This window comes from Triplophysa rosa, linkage group LG1 (genome assembly GCF_024868665.1).
Source record: "Triplophysa rosa linkage group LG1, Trosa_1v2, whole genome shotgun sequence".
Lineage (NCBI taxonomy): Eukaryota > Metazoa > Chordata > Actinopteri > Cypriniformes > Nemacheilidae > Triplophysa > Triplophysa rosa.
The window spans coordinates 10,826,481-10,841,451 of record NC_079890.1 but is presented as its reverse complement, the minus strand read 5'-3'; the positions used below and the strand labels follow the sequence as shown (position 1 = coordinate 10,841,451).

General features: G+C 40.3%; 2 protein-coding genes across 3 annotated transcripts in view; one reads left to right on the top strand and one right to left on the bottom strand.

The window, feature by feature from the left end:
• The window catches only part of nlgn2a (neuroligin 2a), a 351,369-nt gene that overhangs the window by 122,517 nt on the left and 213,881 nt on the right, over window positions 1-14,971 (top strand). The window lies entirely within an intron of this gene.
• Window positions 7,492-11,596, bottom strand: LOC130546743 (zinc finger BED domain-containing protein 4-like). The gene is made up of 2 exons (XM_057322189.1): window positions 8,891-11,596; window positions 7,492-8,026 (listed from the first exon to the last, which is right to left on the bottom strand). Exons 1-2 carry the CDS (start codon window positions 10,234-10,236, stop codon window positions 7,492-7,494), a joined length of 1,881 nt encoding a protein of 626 aa, XP_057178172.1. The 5' UTR covers window positions 10,237-11,596.

The following is a 14,971-nucleotide window of genomic DNA, read 5'->3' as shown; positions in this document are numbered from 1 at the left end:
TTTCGCTGGATTTGGTTCGAGTTGCTTTGAATCCTGTGATTTCAACGGGGAGAGATAACGATCTCCGCCGGACAAACCAGGCTGACAAAGCGGAGTTTGCAAATATTCTGGAGTTCGTTCTGATTCCCGAGTTCCTAGAGGAAGTTGGAACTGGCGAGCCACGAGGAGTTAGCATCAAATAGTGATCTGGTGAAATTGACACTTTCAATACCGAGTGGGACGGTAGGAAATTGAACAAAAACACACACACCTGCTATTCTCCTGTTTTATTCTTCACGGAAGGCATTCGTCATAACTGGAGGACTAAGTAAAATTAACAGTTGATGTGAAAAGGACTGCAAAGACTGATTCACTAACAAAATTCAACCAGTTATGGAACTTGCAGTGTGGAATTGGACTGAGCTTGATGTGATTCACATTTTATTGTGCTAAAGACTCTTTATGCAAATGCTTTATGGTTTCTCATTGTTGAATTCATTTACGGTTTATGTGATATGTATGTGATATTGAAACAAAACTCAATTAAGTGTAACATGGTTCCAAAAGTGTTATATAAGGGAGCTTGTACATTGATTTGTATTTTCAAAGTGCATTTCAGAAGCGGATACAGAGTTTTATGCTCTTTTTGAACTCAAAACGAGTAAAGGTTAAGATTTAATTTCACAAATATACCTAAAAAGTGTATTTTTGAGATTTAATTTAAGGGTTGAAAAGCGTTGCTTAAGTGGGAATATTTACCTTTGAAGGAGTTCTGAGGTTGGGTTTGAGCAACCTGTATAAGGAAAAAAAGAGAAAGGTTAAGATTTAGTTTAATAATATGTGAAATTGTTTTTTTCATTCCCTCTTACTGTAAGCAGCATTGTCTTTCTTTTGTTTTTTTGTTGTTTTCTATTTTCATCCATATGCCCTTTATTCCCTCTGTATTCCATGCAACGAAGTGGTTTAAATTTTCAGTTCATACTGTACAAATATACATTGAGTAAAATCTAATACAGCGTGTGAGTGGTTAATTATTGTTACATGCCCCATGTTCTTCAGTAGTCGGATTTGGTCTTCTGTGAGAACTGGTCCATACACAGACCCCATTGTGTCTGTAGTAAATTGATAAGCATGTTACACTATTTTATATAACCTTGTGGGAAAGTAGATTTATGTGTGCAAAAATGAAGCAAACTTACTGTAAACTACACATTCTACAAGGAAAAAGTAACCAAACATTATTTCACAGGCAATATTGACTACTCTTACCAATGTCTCTGAAGATGTGCACTTTGAATACATTCTCTGGCTGTGAACAGTTAAAATCCATAAGTGTGTCACTTTTAAGGATCACTGAAGACTGGCAGTTCTGATTGATACAAACTTTGCACTCTGAATTTGTTGTGCTGGCACTTGAATCAATGATGATAGTTGTGCCATTTTCAACAATAAGCTGTGCACACTCTGAAATTACACAAAGACATAAGGATCGTTAACAAATAATGAATAGTTAAACTTCAGTTTAAATGTGCATGAATGTACTGTAAGGGGGAGTGCATATATTTCAATCACAGGAAGCACATAGTTTACCAGGTAAAAGCAACACCACATGTGCGTGATGTGGCTGTATTAGCCTACCTGTGAGATCGAGGACCGTCGACAAGAAACATCCCAAAAAAAGCACAACGGAAGTGAAACGACACGTTTGCATGATCTTATAATGTCCTAGAAACGTCATTGATGTTGAACAGCAGGCTTCTCCGTTGTTAAGAGCGAAAAAGCGGCTTCCTGGATTTCGACAGACTTCACTTTCGCCCCTTGTCAAAAATCCTGTTGGAATTTCAGTTTGTCCTGGATCCTTGAATCTCGGAATCCTTATTGTAATGAAATGACATAGCCTACTACTAATACTACTACTAATAATAATAATAATAGTAAACTCACCAAAAAAACTAAAATTATAAAACTAATTCATATAGTGTTGTCAAAAGTACCGGTACTTCGGGTCCAAGTCGGTACCTAAAAATAAAAAAGTTGTCGGTACCTAATTTTCACAAGACCCGGTAGTACCGACGTACCGGGTCAACCGGGTACTGATGCTCTGTCTGACAGGTTGTCAGTCGGAAACTTTTTATAGATGCAATAAGACGTGATGAGCGGATAAGCGAGGCTCCGATCCACAAGAGATGCGCGCAGAAATACTTCAGATTCAAGTCATATCACGAAGAAAACGAACAGAGTTTTGTGGTGAAACGAGGAAGCGTCCGGATTTAAGTTAACAAGATCAAGCGGTAAGTTTCAAATTCTGTTCGCGTTTGCATTATGAATGTTGTAGCATATGTTAAGTTAAAGGTTACGTTAAAACAAACGTCCCTGTTTGCGTGTTAATTTGTTAGCGCCAATGCTAATCCAGTCAAGTGTCCTTATTAACCATTTAATGCTTTTATAACTGTAATGGAGTAAAATTAATGGGAGGACAGGGTGGGGTTTACAGTACCTAGTATTTTATTTAGGCCTATCTGCAATCTATGTGCTAGAAAACTATCATACTAACTGCATGACTAGCAATGTGTATGTCTTGGATAGATAACTCTATTAGGTTTAAAAAACCACATTTAAACTAAAGAAAAATATATCTGTTGCATTTATTATTTTAATATACAGTTACCTTAATGTAAGTAATCTTGTGTAAATGCAGTATAAAAACTGAGGTTTGTTTTAATATTGCATATGCATGTTTGTTCAGTCAGTTGACTTACTGAAGTTTCTTCTATTTGTCTTATACAGCAGCAGACCGAGGAGCATGTTCATCAGCATGAAAGACCCCAGAGAGCACACAACAGTTTCAGCAACAATTAACTTAAACTTCATGTATACAAAATGGCATTGCTTTCTATACATTTATATTAACAATGAGCTTTATTAATAAAATTATGTTTCAATTAGCATGTACTTGTGTTTTGCTTTGGTACCGAAATTGGTACCGAGAACCGTGGAATTTTACTGGTATTGGTACCGACTACTGAAATTTTGGTACCGTGACAACACTAAATTCATATATTTATACCAAGAACGCCGCCCGCCCGTACCTTTCAGGCATGAACATTAAATTGCGCATCCGCATCCCCTGTTCAACCTTAAATGGTCAGAGACGACGACGACGACAGAAGGCCTACATGTTGAAAGAAATCCTCCCTTGTCATTCTTAATTACTTCTTGTTAAACCTTATACTTCACACATAATTGTTATATTTTGTAGTCACAGTTGTAAAAATAAACAAATTATGAATAGAAAAGTTTTTTGTAAATACCACATTTACTTTAAATGTAAACTTCACACCTCATCTACACTCCAGTCAGGTGACATGACAAAACACACTCCACACTGTAAAAAATTTAAAGTTGTTTCAACAAATTATTATTTTGTAACTAGTTCCACAGAAAATTTTCTGGTAAACAACGCTTAATAATCGACCTCTAATCACCACATAACATTTTCAAGCATTAACAGCTTTAATCCGCTTGACGAATATTCTCTACCACGACATCGACCAAGCCATAACCCTGATTGAAGAAGCAGGTCGCGACGCTTGGATAGCCAAAGTGTCATGGTCGACTAGAAAAGACTCAAGTGCGGGGTAAAACACAACGTTTATTGAATGAATTATATAAAGTCCAAAACACAAGCACCACCGTAATCCAGTACGCTGCGGGAATAAAGCATCCGCCGGAGAGAAAAAGTCTGAGGTACAAAGTCCCACAACCTCCACAGGAGCGTCCGTGGAGAGTTGACAACGGGGAGCCTTCTCAACCCGTAACCCCCGGTGTGAGAGAAACCGAGTTCGAACGGTGCCGTCCAATGGTCATGTGCAAAGTGTCTGCAGAGAGTGATGAGAGCAGTCCGGGATGCCAGCGGGAACTGGAGAGGTGAGGTAAAACAGAGGTGACGAGACAAGGCAGCAGGATATATTAGAGGAGCTGGAACCTCTGTAAAACCACAAGAAAGCTAAGGCAAGACAAGGGCTAAGGTAAGTTTTACCTAGGTCAGTCTGCACTGGCACAAAACATGCAACGGTCAGACAAAGAACAAGAAAACGAGAGGGTAATAAAGAGAAAATTACTAAGTAAGGATGGGATACAGGTGTGGAGTAATAACGGGAACGAGCAAGTCTAACAGGGGCGATGGGCTACAGGTGCAAGCATGACGAAACACCGGTGAGGGGAAATCCCTAATGGGGAAACACGAGGGCAGGGCAAGTGACGTAGACACCGAGCGTGTGGGAACCTGTCAAAACAAGGAAGCGCACGCACTCGACAAAAAACAAAACACACCCCCGTGTCAGATAGCACCAAGACCAGACCGGGATCGTGACACAAAGTCGATATCACATCCGCCTATAAAATAATGCCCATCCAACCCGATTTTTGGCATTTATTCGGCATACGCTGGAACAAAAATATATATTTCTCCGTCTGCCTGACTTTCGGCTGCAGAAGCAGCCCAAAAATCTTCGACATGCTGTCAGAAGCGATCTGCTGGATTTTATCCAACAACTATGCAATCCCGCACATTATTCACCTGCTAGATGATTTTTTAATCATATCTTCCCCCAACTCTATTCCAGCTGCGCAGCTCTTAACAGTCCAAAAGTTTTTCTCCAAGCTCAGGATTCCTCTCGCACAAGAGAAAACCATGGGACCAAGCGCATCCATTGAATTTCTAAACGTCAATTTAGATTCATCTAAATTCCAGGCTTCTCTCCACAAAGAGAAAATTGACAGAATTATTCTGATCGCCACCTCCCTCGTAGACAATCCTAACTGTTCCAAGCGCGAGTTGCTGTCTATTCTCGGCCACCTAAATTTTGCTATACGCATCATACCGCAAGGCCGCCCTTTCATCTTCAACCTCTCTCTCGCATCCTCCGTCCACGCACTCGAGGACCGGATATCTTTCCTGAAACAATGGAACGGACTCTCTTTTTTTTTACAACGACATGGTTTCGCGCCCAGACAATATCCAATTATTTACCGATGCTGCTCCATCTGTCGGTTTCAGAGGGTATTACCAAGGTCGCTGGTTTGCATCCACGTGGCCCCCTCAGCTGTTAAATCTCCCTCAATCTTCCTCGTCTTCGGCACTGTTCGAGCTATACCCATTGGTCATCGCAGCCTTTCTGTGGGGTAAAGAATGGTCAACCAACAGCATCACAGTTCACTGTGACAATGAAGCAGCCGTGCAATGCATCAATAAAGGCCGTTCCCATTCCCCCGCACTAACGCCTTTGATAAGACGACTAATTTGGATATCAGCGTGTGACCAATTTATCTTAATCGCAAAACACATTCTCAGGTCAAAAAAAATAAATAGCTGACTCGCTCTCCCGTTTTGCTTTTCAGAAGTTCAGGCGGCTGGTTTGGGAGGAGCACGTGCAAATAATTACGCAGCTGCTCGGCATTAGCAATCAACTCAACTCAACTCAACTTTATTTATATAGCGCTTTTACAATTTTCATTGTTACAAAGCAGCTGTACATGAGACATATTGACTATAAGCAAAATAATTAAAGTTGTACCTGCAGAAACAAGAAAAGGTTGAAAACACAGAAGACAGACATACCCACATACAAAACACTCCACACACACAATATGCACACGTACTAACACACATAGACATAGAGACACACACACACACACACACACACACGGATGCGCACGCACACACACACAACACACACACACGTACGTACACAGACAAGTACGCACACACACACACACACACACACACACGCTCAGTGAGAGCACGCATTTAGGATAAAGGAGAGAGAAGCACAGGTTAAATATAACAGACTATAAATTCCTATATGCAATATTAATTAAGTAAAACTTTAAAATTCTAAAGCAGCCCGCCCGGTCAGGCAGATAGTGCAAAAACAGTATAACAGTAATAATAAAATAAATTATATTTTAAGATTATCATTAATAGTCTAATAGCATTTGAAATTTTGTCTCCACCCCGACTCCTCACCATTAACCCTCTTTTCTACCCAAAAGAGGGGGGGAAGCGCTCTGGGTTCGGGCAAACACCGAGATCAGAGCCCTCGCCCCGGACAAGGGGGAGTGCTCCGGGATCGGGAGAGAATACCGAGCCCGGAGCCCTCTCCCCGGACAGCACGCCAAATACGCATACTATATACTCTGCTTAACTAAACTGCGGCCTATTTAATTATTTGCTAAGGCGAACTCGTGAAACCTTCTTAGTTAAGTATACCTTCAGTAAGTCACATTTTCGTAAGGTTGGTCTGGACCGCTCTTAGCTGTACCTTATCGCCTTTGATGGTTCATATCGCTATGCAAAAAGCTTTTCTACATCGCAGTTTAATTTCAAATATAAAATTTTATATAATAATTTAATATAAAATTCTATTTAGTATTAAATTTACATTTTTACTTAAACTTAAGTTTTAATTTTACAAATAAAATACTCGGGTTTAATACACTCAGTGTAGGCTATTGAAGTGTTTTCATTAATAAAATTGTCATACACTGATGGTTGTTAGCGTTTTTAATTACAGCCTATTATCCCAAGGCACATCAGCTGGCAAACCATTTGACAGGAAAGGCGTAGTCTATATAAAGGGAATGAATGTTATGGGGAGTTTGGTCAAACTATGACAGCGAATAGCTGTCTTAAATCAAAGACGGCGCCGTCCGTGGAGTGTGTATTTGCACAATTTCATTAGAGAACATTTTAGTCCCCTGGCTACCATGTCAGAAGAGAAAATTCTACACAAATTTAGCCTGCCATGGGAGCAAATTCTGCAGCTCTTGCATCTTGTTGGCCCAACTTTGTCGAGATAAACTCGATGGAGCTACCCCCTCAGCCCCGAAAATCAGCTGCTGCATGGCGGCTTTTCGTTTTTATGCTGTGAGGAGTTTTCTGGAGGGAGGTGTTTGGGGATGAATATGGGCTGAGAAAGACCTCGGTGTGATAAATGCAATTTCTACTATTTCTAAAGCGTTTCTTTATAATAAACATTGTTTTCTCAATACTTTACCCACGCTATAACTAGGGATGCACCGATACCAGTTTTTCTATGCCGATCCGATTCCGATATTGAACTTACAAATATCGGCCGATACCGATCCAAATCCGATATCAGTTATTGTTTACATTTTAAGGTTTAGAATGTCTGTAACTCACACAGTCATTAAAATTAATCTGCTTAAAGTCAAGCTTTGTAGATTTATGAAATACATAAAAACTAAGATAAATAATATACACAGTATGACGAACATCTTTATTAAGAAAACTGTGCAATTTCTTGTATTTCTTGTAAAATACTGCAAAATTTGAAATTGAAATAAATTAAATTAAATCAAGCTATCTGGAGTCATCCAAATGACAATCTACATTTTGTGAATCTTAAATCAAAAACGAACATATACGTTTGTAGACAAAAATATGTACACATGAAAAATAGTACAAAAATATAAACACAACAACTGTGTTTAAGTATAGACTTCAAGTGACATTATCTGTTTTAAGGTTAAACAGCAATGACAGGTTTTTTTTAGGAATATTAGCATTTCTGCTCTTTCGACTAGAAGTCGGTTCCGTCTTTCATCTACAATGTTGGATGCAGTGCTAAACAGTCTTTCGCTCTCAACACTGGTACAGGGGGCAGAGAGAAACACTGATGCAGTAGCAGCAAGGGCAGGGAAACGAACATGATTCACTGCCCAGTAACAGAATGGGCTATCAGATCGGGGTGTAATTGGCTCTGTCAGATATGTTTGTATTTGATTAAGGGCATTAGTGGTAGCTATCCCTCGTGCAGATTCTTGTTGGTCCTGGAGAACTTCATCAAACATCATTGTGAAGGTGCTCTTGCTTGTGTGTCCACTTGACCCACTTGCTTCCATATGAGATACCTCTGCTGGACCTGCTGCAGTAGTTGCTGTCCTCAGTGTATCTTCGATCTTTTCAGCCTCTTTTGTCAGTGCATTTTTTGCATGAATGACAGCATCTGCACTGGTAAAGTATCTAAAGCAAAACAGAGGAAATGGTCTATTTTATACAAACATTACACAGAAAATGTATTTTAATGTTGGCAGTTGCTGGCTGTGATAAAAATAGGAACAAAAATCTTTCAATCAAAAAATATCCTTCAAAGAAAGAATCAAAACCAAATTAAATCAATCAATAAACTCAAACTAAATGTGTGTATTTCTCACGATTGTAATTAAAATATTTGATTTATTTTGGTCTGTGATGAAAATAAAACTGCAAATGAAATTCTGTCTTGTCAGCAATATATCACCCTCCGGATTAACTTCATTGCAGAATGTATAGGCCGAATATGAAAAAGACCGGTATTTTACTATAAAAACTAATGCCGCAATAACAGACAACTTGAAATGAAAGTGAACTTTAAAATAAAATATCTAAAATATAATTGAATAAACAAACAAACAAATTAATAACGAATTTGTGTATTTCTTAAGGTTACAATTAAAATATTCTATTTATTCAAAAAACGCTTGAGAGAATTTTTTGAACCACGCCGTTTTAGTTTACCCAGTCTAATGTGTCTTATTTCGTTCTTTATAATGGTTAAACGTAACAGCCATTTAAAAAAATTCTTAAAAAAAAATTCTTAGACGTTTGTTATCGTGTCAGTTTTTGTAAATTGACAGCACTGCATTCTGAAAAATTGCGTTGTTGCTCAAAAGGATTCGAAATAAAAAATCGTTTTTGTCTGACTCTGCAATAAATAACCCTCCAGTTTAACTTTATTTGAAATTGAATGCAGCAATAACAACGATAAAAATTTAACCTAAAATTACCTGCATATTTTTTAAAATAAAACAAAATAATAATCCATAATAAGTAAAGCTATTGACCTACCTGTCTTTGCACCGTGGGTCAAGCAAAGTGGCAACGGAGAAAAGTGGCTCATCCTCAATGTTACAGAGTCTTTCATTGACCGCTTGTAGTAGAGTACTTTTCATTGTTTTAATCCCGCTGTCGGTGTCTCTCTCCTGAGATAGCAGATTTTTCAAAACCACAATTGCTGGTATAACATCCGCCGTGGAAGATTGGGATGAGTTTATGGCTCTGGTAAGTTCTTCGAATGGTGACAGTACAATCACGGTCTTCTCCAGCAATCCCCATTGGTTTGCTGTCAGTGTTGCAGGCAGCTCGTGGTCGGCAGCGAATGCACTTAAAGCACGCTTCTGTTCAAGCATACTCTGAATCATGTAAAACGTACTGTTCCATCGGGTTTTGACATCTTGCTGTAGACGTTTCACAGGCAAGTGAAGTTCGCGCTGAATATCCTCCAATGAAGAGTATGATGATGGGGAATGTTTGAAGTGCCCCACAATCTTTCTCGCACCTGCAAGTGCATCGCTTACGCTCCGTTGCGACAGAAGCCCCTCATTAATTACAAGCTGGAATGAATGCGCGACACACCCCAAACTAGGGACCCCCAAATCTTTGATTGCCTTCTTCATGTTACTGGCATTGTCCCTTAAAATTACATGTACTTTGGAAAGAGGGATTTTCCATCCATCCATCATTTCTTTGATTGAAGCTGAAATCACGCTGCTTGTGTGTGGCCCTCGCAACTCTTTAGCATGTAGCACAGCACTCTGCAAAGCATAACCAGAATTCACCCAATGCGCGGTTAAACTCAAAAGGGTCATGGGGTACACGTCGGAGCTCCAAATATCCGTAGTGAAGCTCAAAGACTTTACATCTTTTAACTGGTCCGCAACATGCGAGGATACTCTAGAATACAACTCAGGCAAAGCTGTTTCAGAAATGTATTTACGCGATGGTAAACTGTATCGCGGTTCTAGATGTTCCATTAGGCGACGGAAGCCTACATTTTCCACAACAGAGAGAGGCTGATTATCTAGAACAATAAATTCCACAACTTTTTCTGTGATTTTAACAGATTTTTTGTTGTCTTTATGAAGTTTTTCTTGCCTTTGAAACGCTTTCTGCAAGGTCTGCTGCTTTGATTCGTCCTTTTTGCGTTTCGCTTGTGCAAACTCTTCATGATCTTTTCCGTGATGCTTCTGAAGATGTTTGATTAAATTTGTTGTATTGTAACGTGCAACAGTACTTCCACCTCTTGAAACACTGGTTTTGCAAATGTTACAATTTGCTGTGCTGCTTTCTGTTGTTTCAAGCGTGAAATATTTCCAAATATGCGACATCTTTAACGCGCTGAAGTAAATTACCATATAGGTATAATGTTGGGTCCTGAAAGGTCTACCCGCTAAACTTGCCTGTCAGACAATTATGCAAAATATATTTCTAAGTATTTAATTATATGCATTTTTCCCCAAATAAACGAATGTTTTCTATTTACTTAAATACAGTTCCCCGTTCAACAATCGCTGGTAATTTGGTATTGGATTTGGATCGGTCGTGCTGACTCGCGCATGATCGATACCCGATCCTTTCAAAAAGGTATGGATCGGAGCCAAATCCGATCCAGAGTATCGGATCGGTGCATCCCTAGCTATAACGCAAGGTAGAGCGAACACTCGATCGATATCAACCTATTCAGCACCTGCTAACGTCGCACTTAAGAAGGCTTACCTTAAAGGCGGGGTGTCCGATTTTTCTTAGCCGTTGTTGATGTTCAAATCACCAAAACAAACACACCCCTACCACCATCTGTCGCTTTCGTTGGCGCTCGGCTCGGCTAATGTCCATCCTGTGCACTGTGCACCTTACTGCTGATTGGCTGCAATGTTGTTTTGGTACTCGGCCCGACTCAGTTGTCTAAAGCGTAATTCGGAAATCGGTTACCCCGTCTTTAAGTAATCTCCTAAGGTATAGTTCGGGGAACACGCCTAGAAATGGTATAACTTGAGTTAAGGTGTACCTTTAGAACAGGGGTGTCATGAATTGTGAGGAGAACCCAATTGCAGGCAGCGGGGATTAAGGGGTTAACAATACATATTTTATTATAAACAAAAACGCGCGATGGGGTGAAAACAACTCAACAGGATAATAATACAAACAACAGGACGTAGACTAACTGACACTAAGCTAAACATTACTAGACAAACTAAACTAAACACTTACTAAGACTGACGGGACAATCCAAACAGGAACACGAGCATGGGGGAGATAGGTAAGCACAGGATACATCAAACATGGAACGCCACCAAAGACACCATATACAATGACCGAGCAACAAGACAATGAAACATGAGGGCATTTTAAAGGGAAGACAAGCGAAGGGTAATCAACGAGAGCAGGTGAGAAACATTAGACACGGCAGGGAAGCAATACATGAAACGAGAGGGGTGGGGCCAATGACAAGACACGAGAAAGTACATGAGATGTAAAAACGTAAACAACTCATGGCTTTCTCACATAAAACAAGGGATCCTGCCGTGATTCTGCTACAAGATCAAGAAAGACATGACAAGATGGGGCAGAATCACAACAAGGGGACAAGAAAAATTCAAATCCAATGCCTTAGCGACTAGCTTAATCTCAGTTAACCAACCCGTATTAGAGTTTGATACAATAAGTTTTATCATACAATAAACCACGTTTTACTTACTAGTTTGTGAGTTTCGTCTCCAACCCTCTACCCCTTTCATGCATGCTGACTGAACAGGAGCAAACATGACGTCACGTGCGTGGTACTGCGGCTGCCGTGCGCATATTAGTCGTGGTTTCACAGGTTAAACGAGAGAGGAGGGGTTGAGATCGTATTCTACATAACACATTATACAAGTTATTTTTATTACATAGTACTTCGATAATGTACATTTTAATTAATAAATATTAATACTATTATTCTAATATAAAAAATATATATATTTAAAAATCTCATTCTGGTTGGGGGGCCAATGGGGTGCCAGTGACTTTTTTGGGGGTTCCGCGGCCCCCCTGCTTTGATGTCATCCACCTGTCGGATCTTCGGCGCCGCATCAAGTCAAATAAGCCTAATGTCTGCGCCACGGAGGCAGAGCCGTTTCTTGCTATATGCGGACAATGCGGCTGCATAGGGCCCCGCAGCCACCAGGGGACCCCCAAACTGCAAGTTCAGCCTCATATTTTGGAGAATTAATAGTACCTGTCTTTATTTGCATGTATTGCATGCATTCATTGACGCAATTGAGTAAGTGACGTCTGCGGACAGGTCTGACGGGATGATTGACAGCCGCCCACCTTCCACTGAAGTGATGAGAATAACGGTAGACGTATGGAAGTAAAATAGAGACAAATGTGTTTGAAGCAAAAAGACGTGCTGAATAGCACTGACTGAAAAAAAGATGCATTGTATTAACAGTGCTCGCATTTTAAGGTTCTGCAATTCACATGGTTGCATATTTAAGCTGTGAATTTTTCAAATGGAAACATTTCACACACAGTTTCACCATTTAAAAATTAAATTATCAAAATTCACCTTTTAAATTTCATTTAAAAAATTCAACTTGTTATAAAATACAAGCTTTAATATTCGACAGACAATTTTCAGTTCATCTTTTTTCAGTTAGTGCTATTCAGCACGTCTTTTTGCTTCAAACACATTTGTCTCTATTTTACTTCCATATAGACGCTAATTACAATGTCATCGAAACGTACTTATGCGTCTGGTGCAGAGAAACGCAAAAAGAAGAAAAAGAAGCAGTGGCGGGCAGCACGGGATCCGTCCCAGTCGGTGATCCAGCCGGCGTCCAGTCCGGTGATCCAGCCGGCGTCCAGTCCGGTGATCCAGCCGGCATCCAGTCCTGCGTCCAGTCCGGTGATCCAGCCGGCATCCAGTCCTGCGTCCAGTCCGGTGATCCAGCCGGCGTCCCAGCCGGTACAGCTGCTGGCCTTCCAGCCGGCGTCATGCCCTGTCCAGCCGGCCTTCCAGTCGGCGTCAAGCCCTGTCCAGCCGGCCTTCCAGCCGGCGTCAAGCCCTGTCCAGCCGGCGTCAAGCCCTGTCCAGCCGTCCTTCCAGCCGGTCCCCAGTCCGGCAGCCAAGCCGGCCTCTGGGAAACTCCCAGGGTCAAAGACTGTCCCCGGTCCTCTCTCTGTTCCCGCCATCTCGTTTCCTCGTTAACTTTCCCTGAGTGTTTGATTACCCTCACCTGCCCTGTGTCCTTATCCCTCGTTTGTATTTCCCTATATATTGACCTGTGTCTCTTGTTTTGTGCTGATTCGTTTTGTGCCACTTCGTACTGTTTTGTACAAACTTGGATTACCTTGTATTCTCAGTGTTCCTCGTCATTGTAAGTGTTACGTTTTGCTCTGCCTAGTCTTGTGTGTGTAATTAGTTTAGTCCTGTCTAAGTTTCATGTAGTTTAGTTAGTTGCCTTGCCTCGTCTGTTTTATTCCCCCTCGAGGGTGTTTTGCTTTGTGTTTTGTGTAATAAACCTGTGTTTCTGTCCATCGTTGTCTGCACCTGGGTCCTCATTTCTGAGAATCATGACAGATTATTGTTACTTTTAGTAGTAGTATAGCAGTGGATTATTCATATAGCACTATGAATTTTAAATGATCACTGTGCTATGAAATATTATCCAATTCTTTGCTCTATTGTATTTATTTTTATTGATTGTGCAATAACATGGATGCTGGTCCATTATATACTTAAGTAAGTTTAGTTATTTATTTTTTACTGTTTTGGAATGGTGGGTTAAAGCTTTTTTATGTCATGCCACCTCAAAGTTTACATTAAACATTTTTCAAGAACACACTGTATCTGTTGCATTTATTAATGTACTGTTGCCTGCTTTCCTCTTAAAATGTAACAGACTGCTGCATCGTCACAGAATGTATGAAAAAGTTATTAATCTCTACCTCAGAGTTTGAAAAAATAGAGGTCCCAAATAGTATCTCGAATAGGGCCCCCGAACAGCTAGAAACGGCCCTGCACGGAGGCACTACAGTTGTTCTGTATTAGGATGTACCAACCAGCATAACTGTCTCCATAGACTCCCGCAAGCTGATTTACAGAGAACAGCATGGTTAAATTCAATTTATGAAGGCAATGTCCCGCTGAGAATCGGTAAAGTATTTCACGTTTCCGCAAATCATTTCACGCCGGACTGCTTCACGAATGAGGGCCAGTACAACACTGGACTTTCAACGAGGTTGCTACTGAAGCCGGGAGCAATACCAACACTTCGTTCCCAGTCCTCATATCCAGCAGAAGCAGTATCACACCTCATATTGTTGCTGATTAGTCTTTCAAAATTGCCACTCTTAATGTGCTTGTTATCGCGCTATATTGGTAATGTTGCTAACAATAGAAGTACAGCGTCTAGCTGTATTTATTGACGCTGCCCTCACATGCTGTCGGGCTTATCGTAAACAATACGTAAAGTAAGTGTGACAGTACAGAACAGCGTTGAAAGCGTAGTATAACTGTAGTAACGCTAAATTATACCAGCTCAACCTCCATGCAGCATTTATTCTCTGGCTCTGTAGTCATTTTACTGCAATTCCCACACGAGCACCTGCACAGCGATTTATACATTATCATAACGGACCATGCTAATGCTTATCGATCACTTGAAGAACGTTAATTTCACAATAACTGCAAAATTACAACTAACCATTTGGAAACGTCCTGTTCAATTCTTAAGGTTGTCACTTCTTGTGTCTCTCCATCAGTGTCAGACTCGGTTCGTACATATAGGGCTGAACACCGCTAACACTTACTTACATTTTCATGTTTTGTTTTGGCCGGTGTTGTGTAATATTCAGTTTCCATGAAAAACTGTTGCAGTGGGCGGGGTTAGTGTGAATATTCATAGTTTGTTCTGCTGTGGGCGTGGCCTTTTGAACTACGAACAAGCAAATGGAATAGTGTTGTCGTCTGTTCTTCAGCTCTTTTTTGATTATTTCGTTAAGGTAATACAACCGAATGGTCGAATGCCCCGTTTACAGTAGATGTACAACTGTTTATGTTATTCACATAATAGACTAAAATGCTTATCGTTTTGCATGTGCTTTTAT

Excerpts from the sequence above, each read along its gene's own strand:
- LOC130546743 (XM_057322189.1), bottom strand. The coding sequence starts at position 10,236 with ATGGTAATTTACTTCAGCGCGTTAAAGATGTCGCATATTTGGAAATAT. Across the intron at positions 8,027-8,890 it reads GACCCACGGTGCAAAGACAG|ATACTTTACCAGTGCAGATG; the intron begins GTAGGTCAATAG and ends GTTTTGCTTTAG.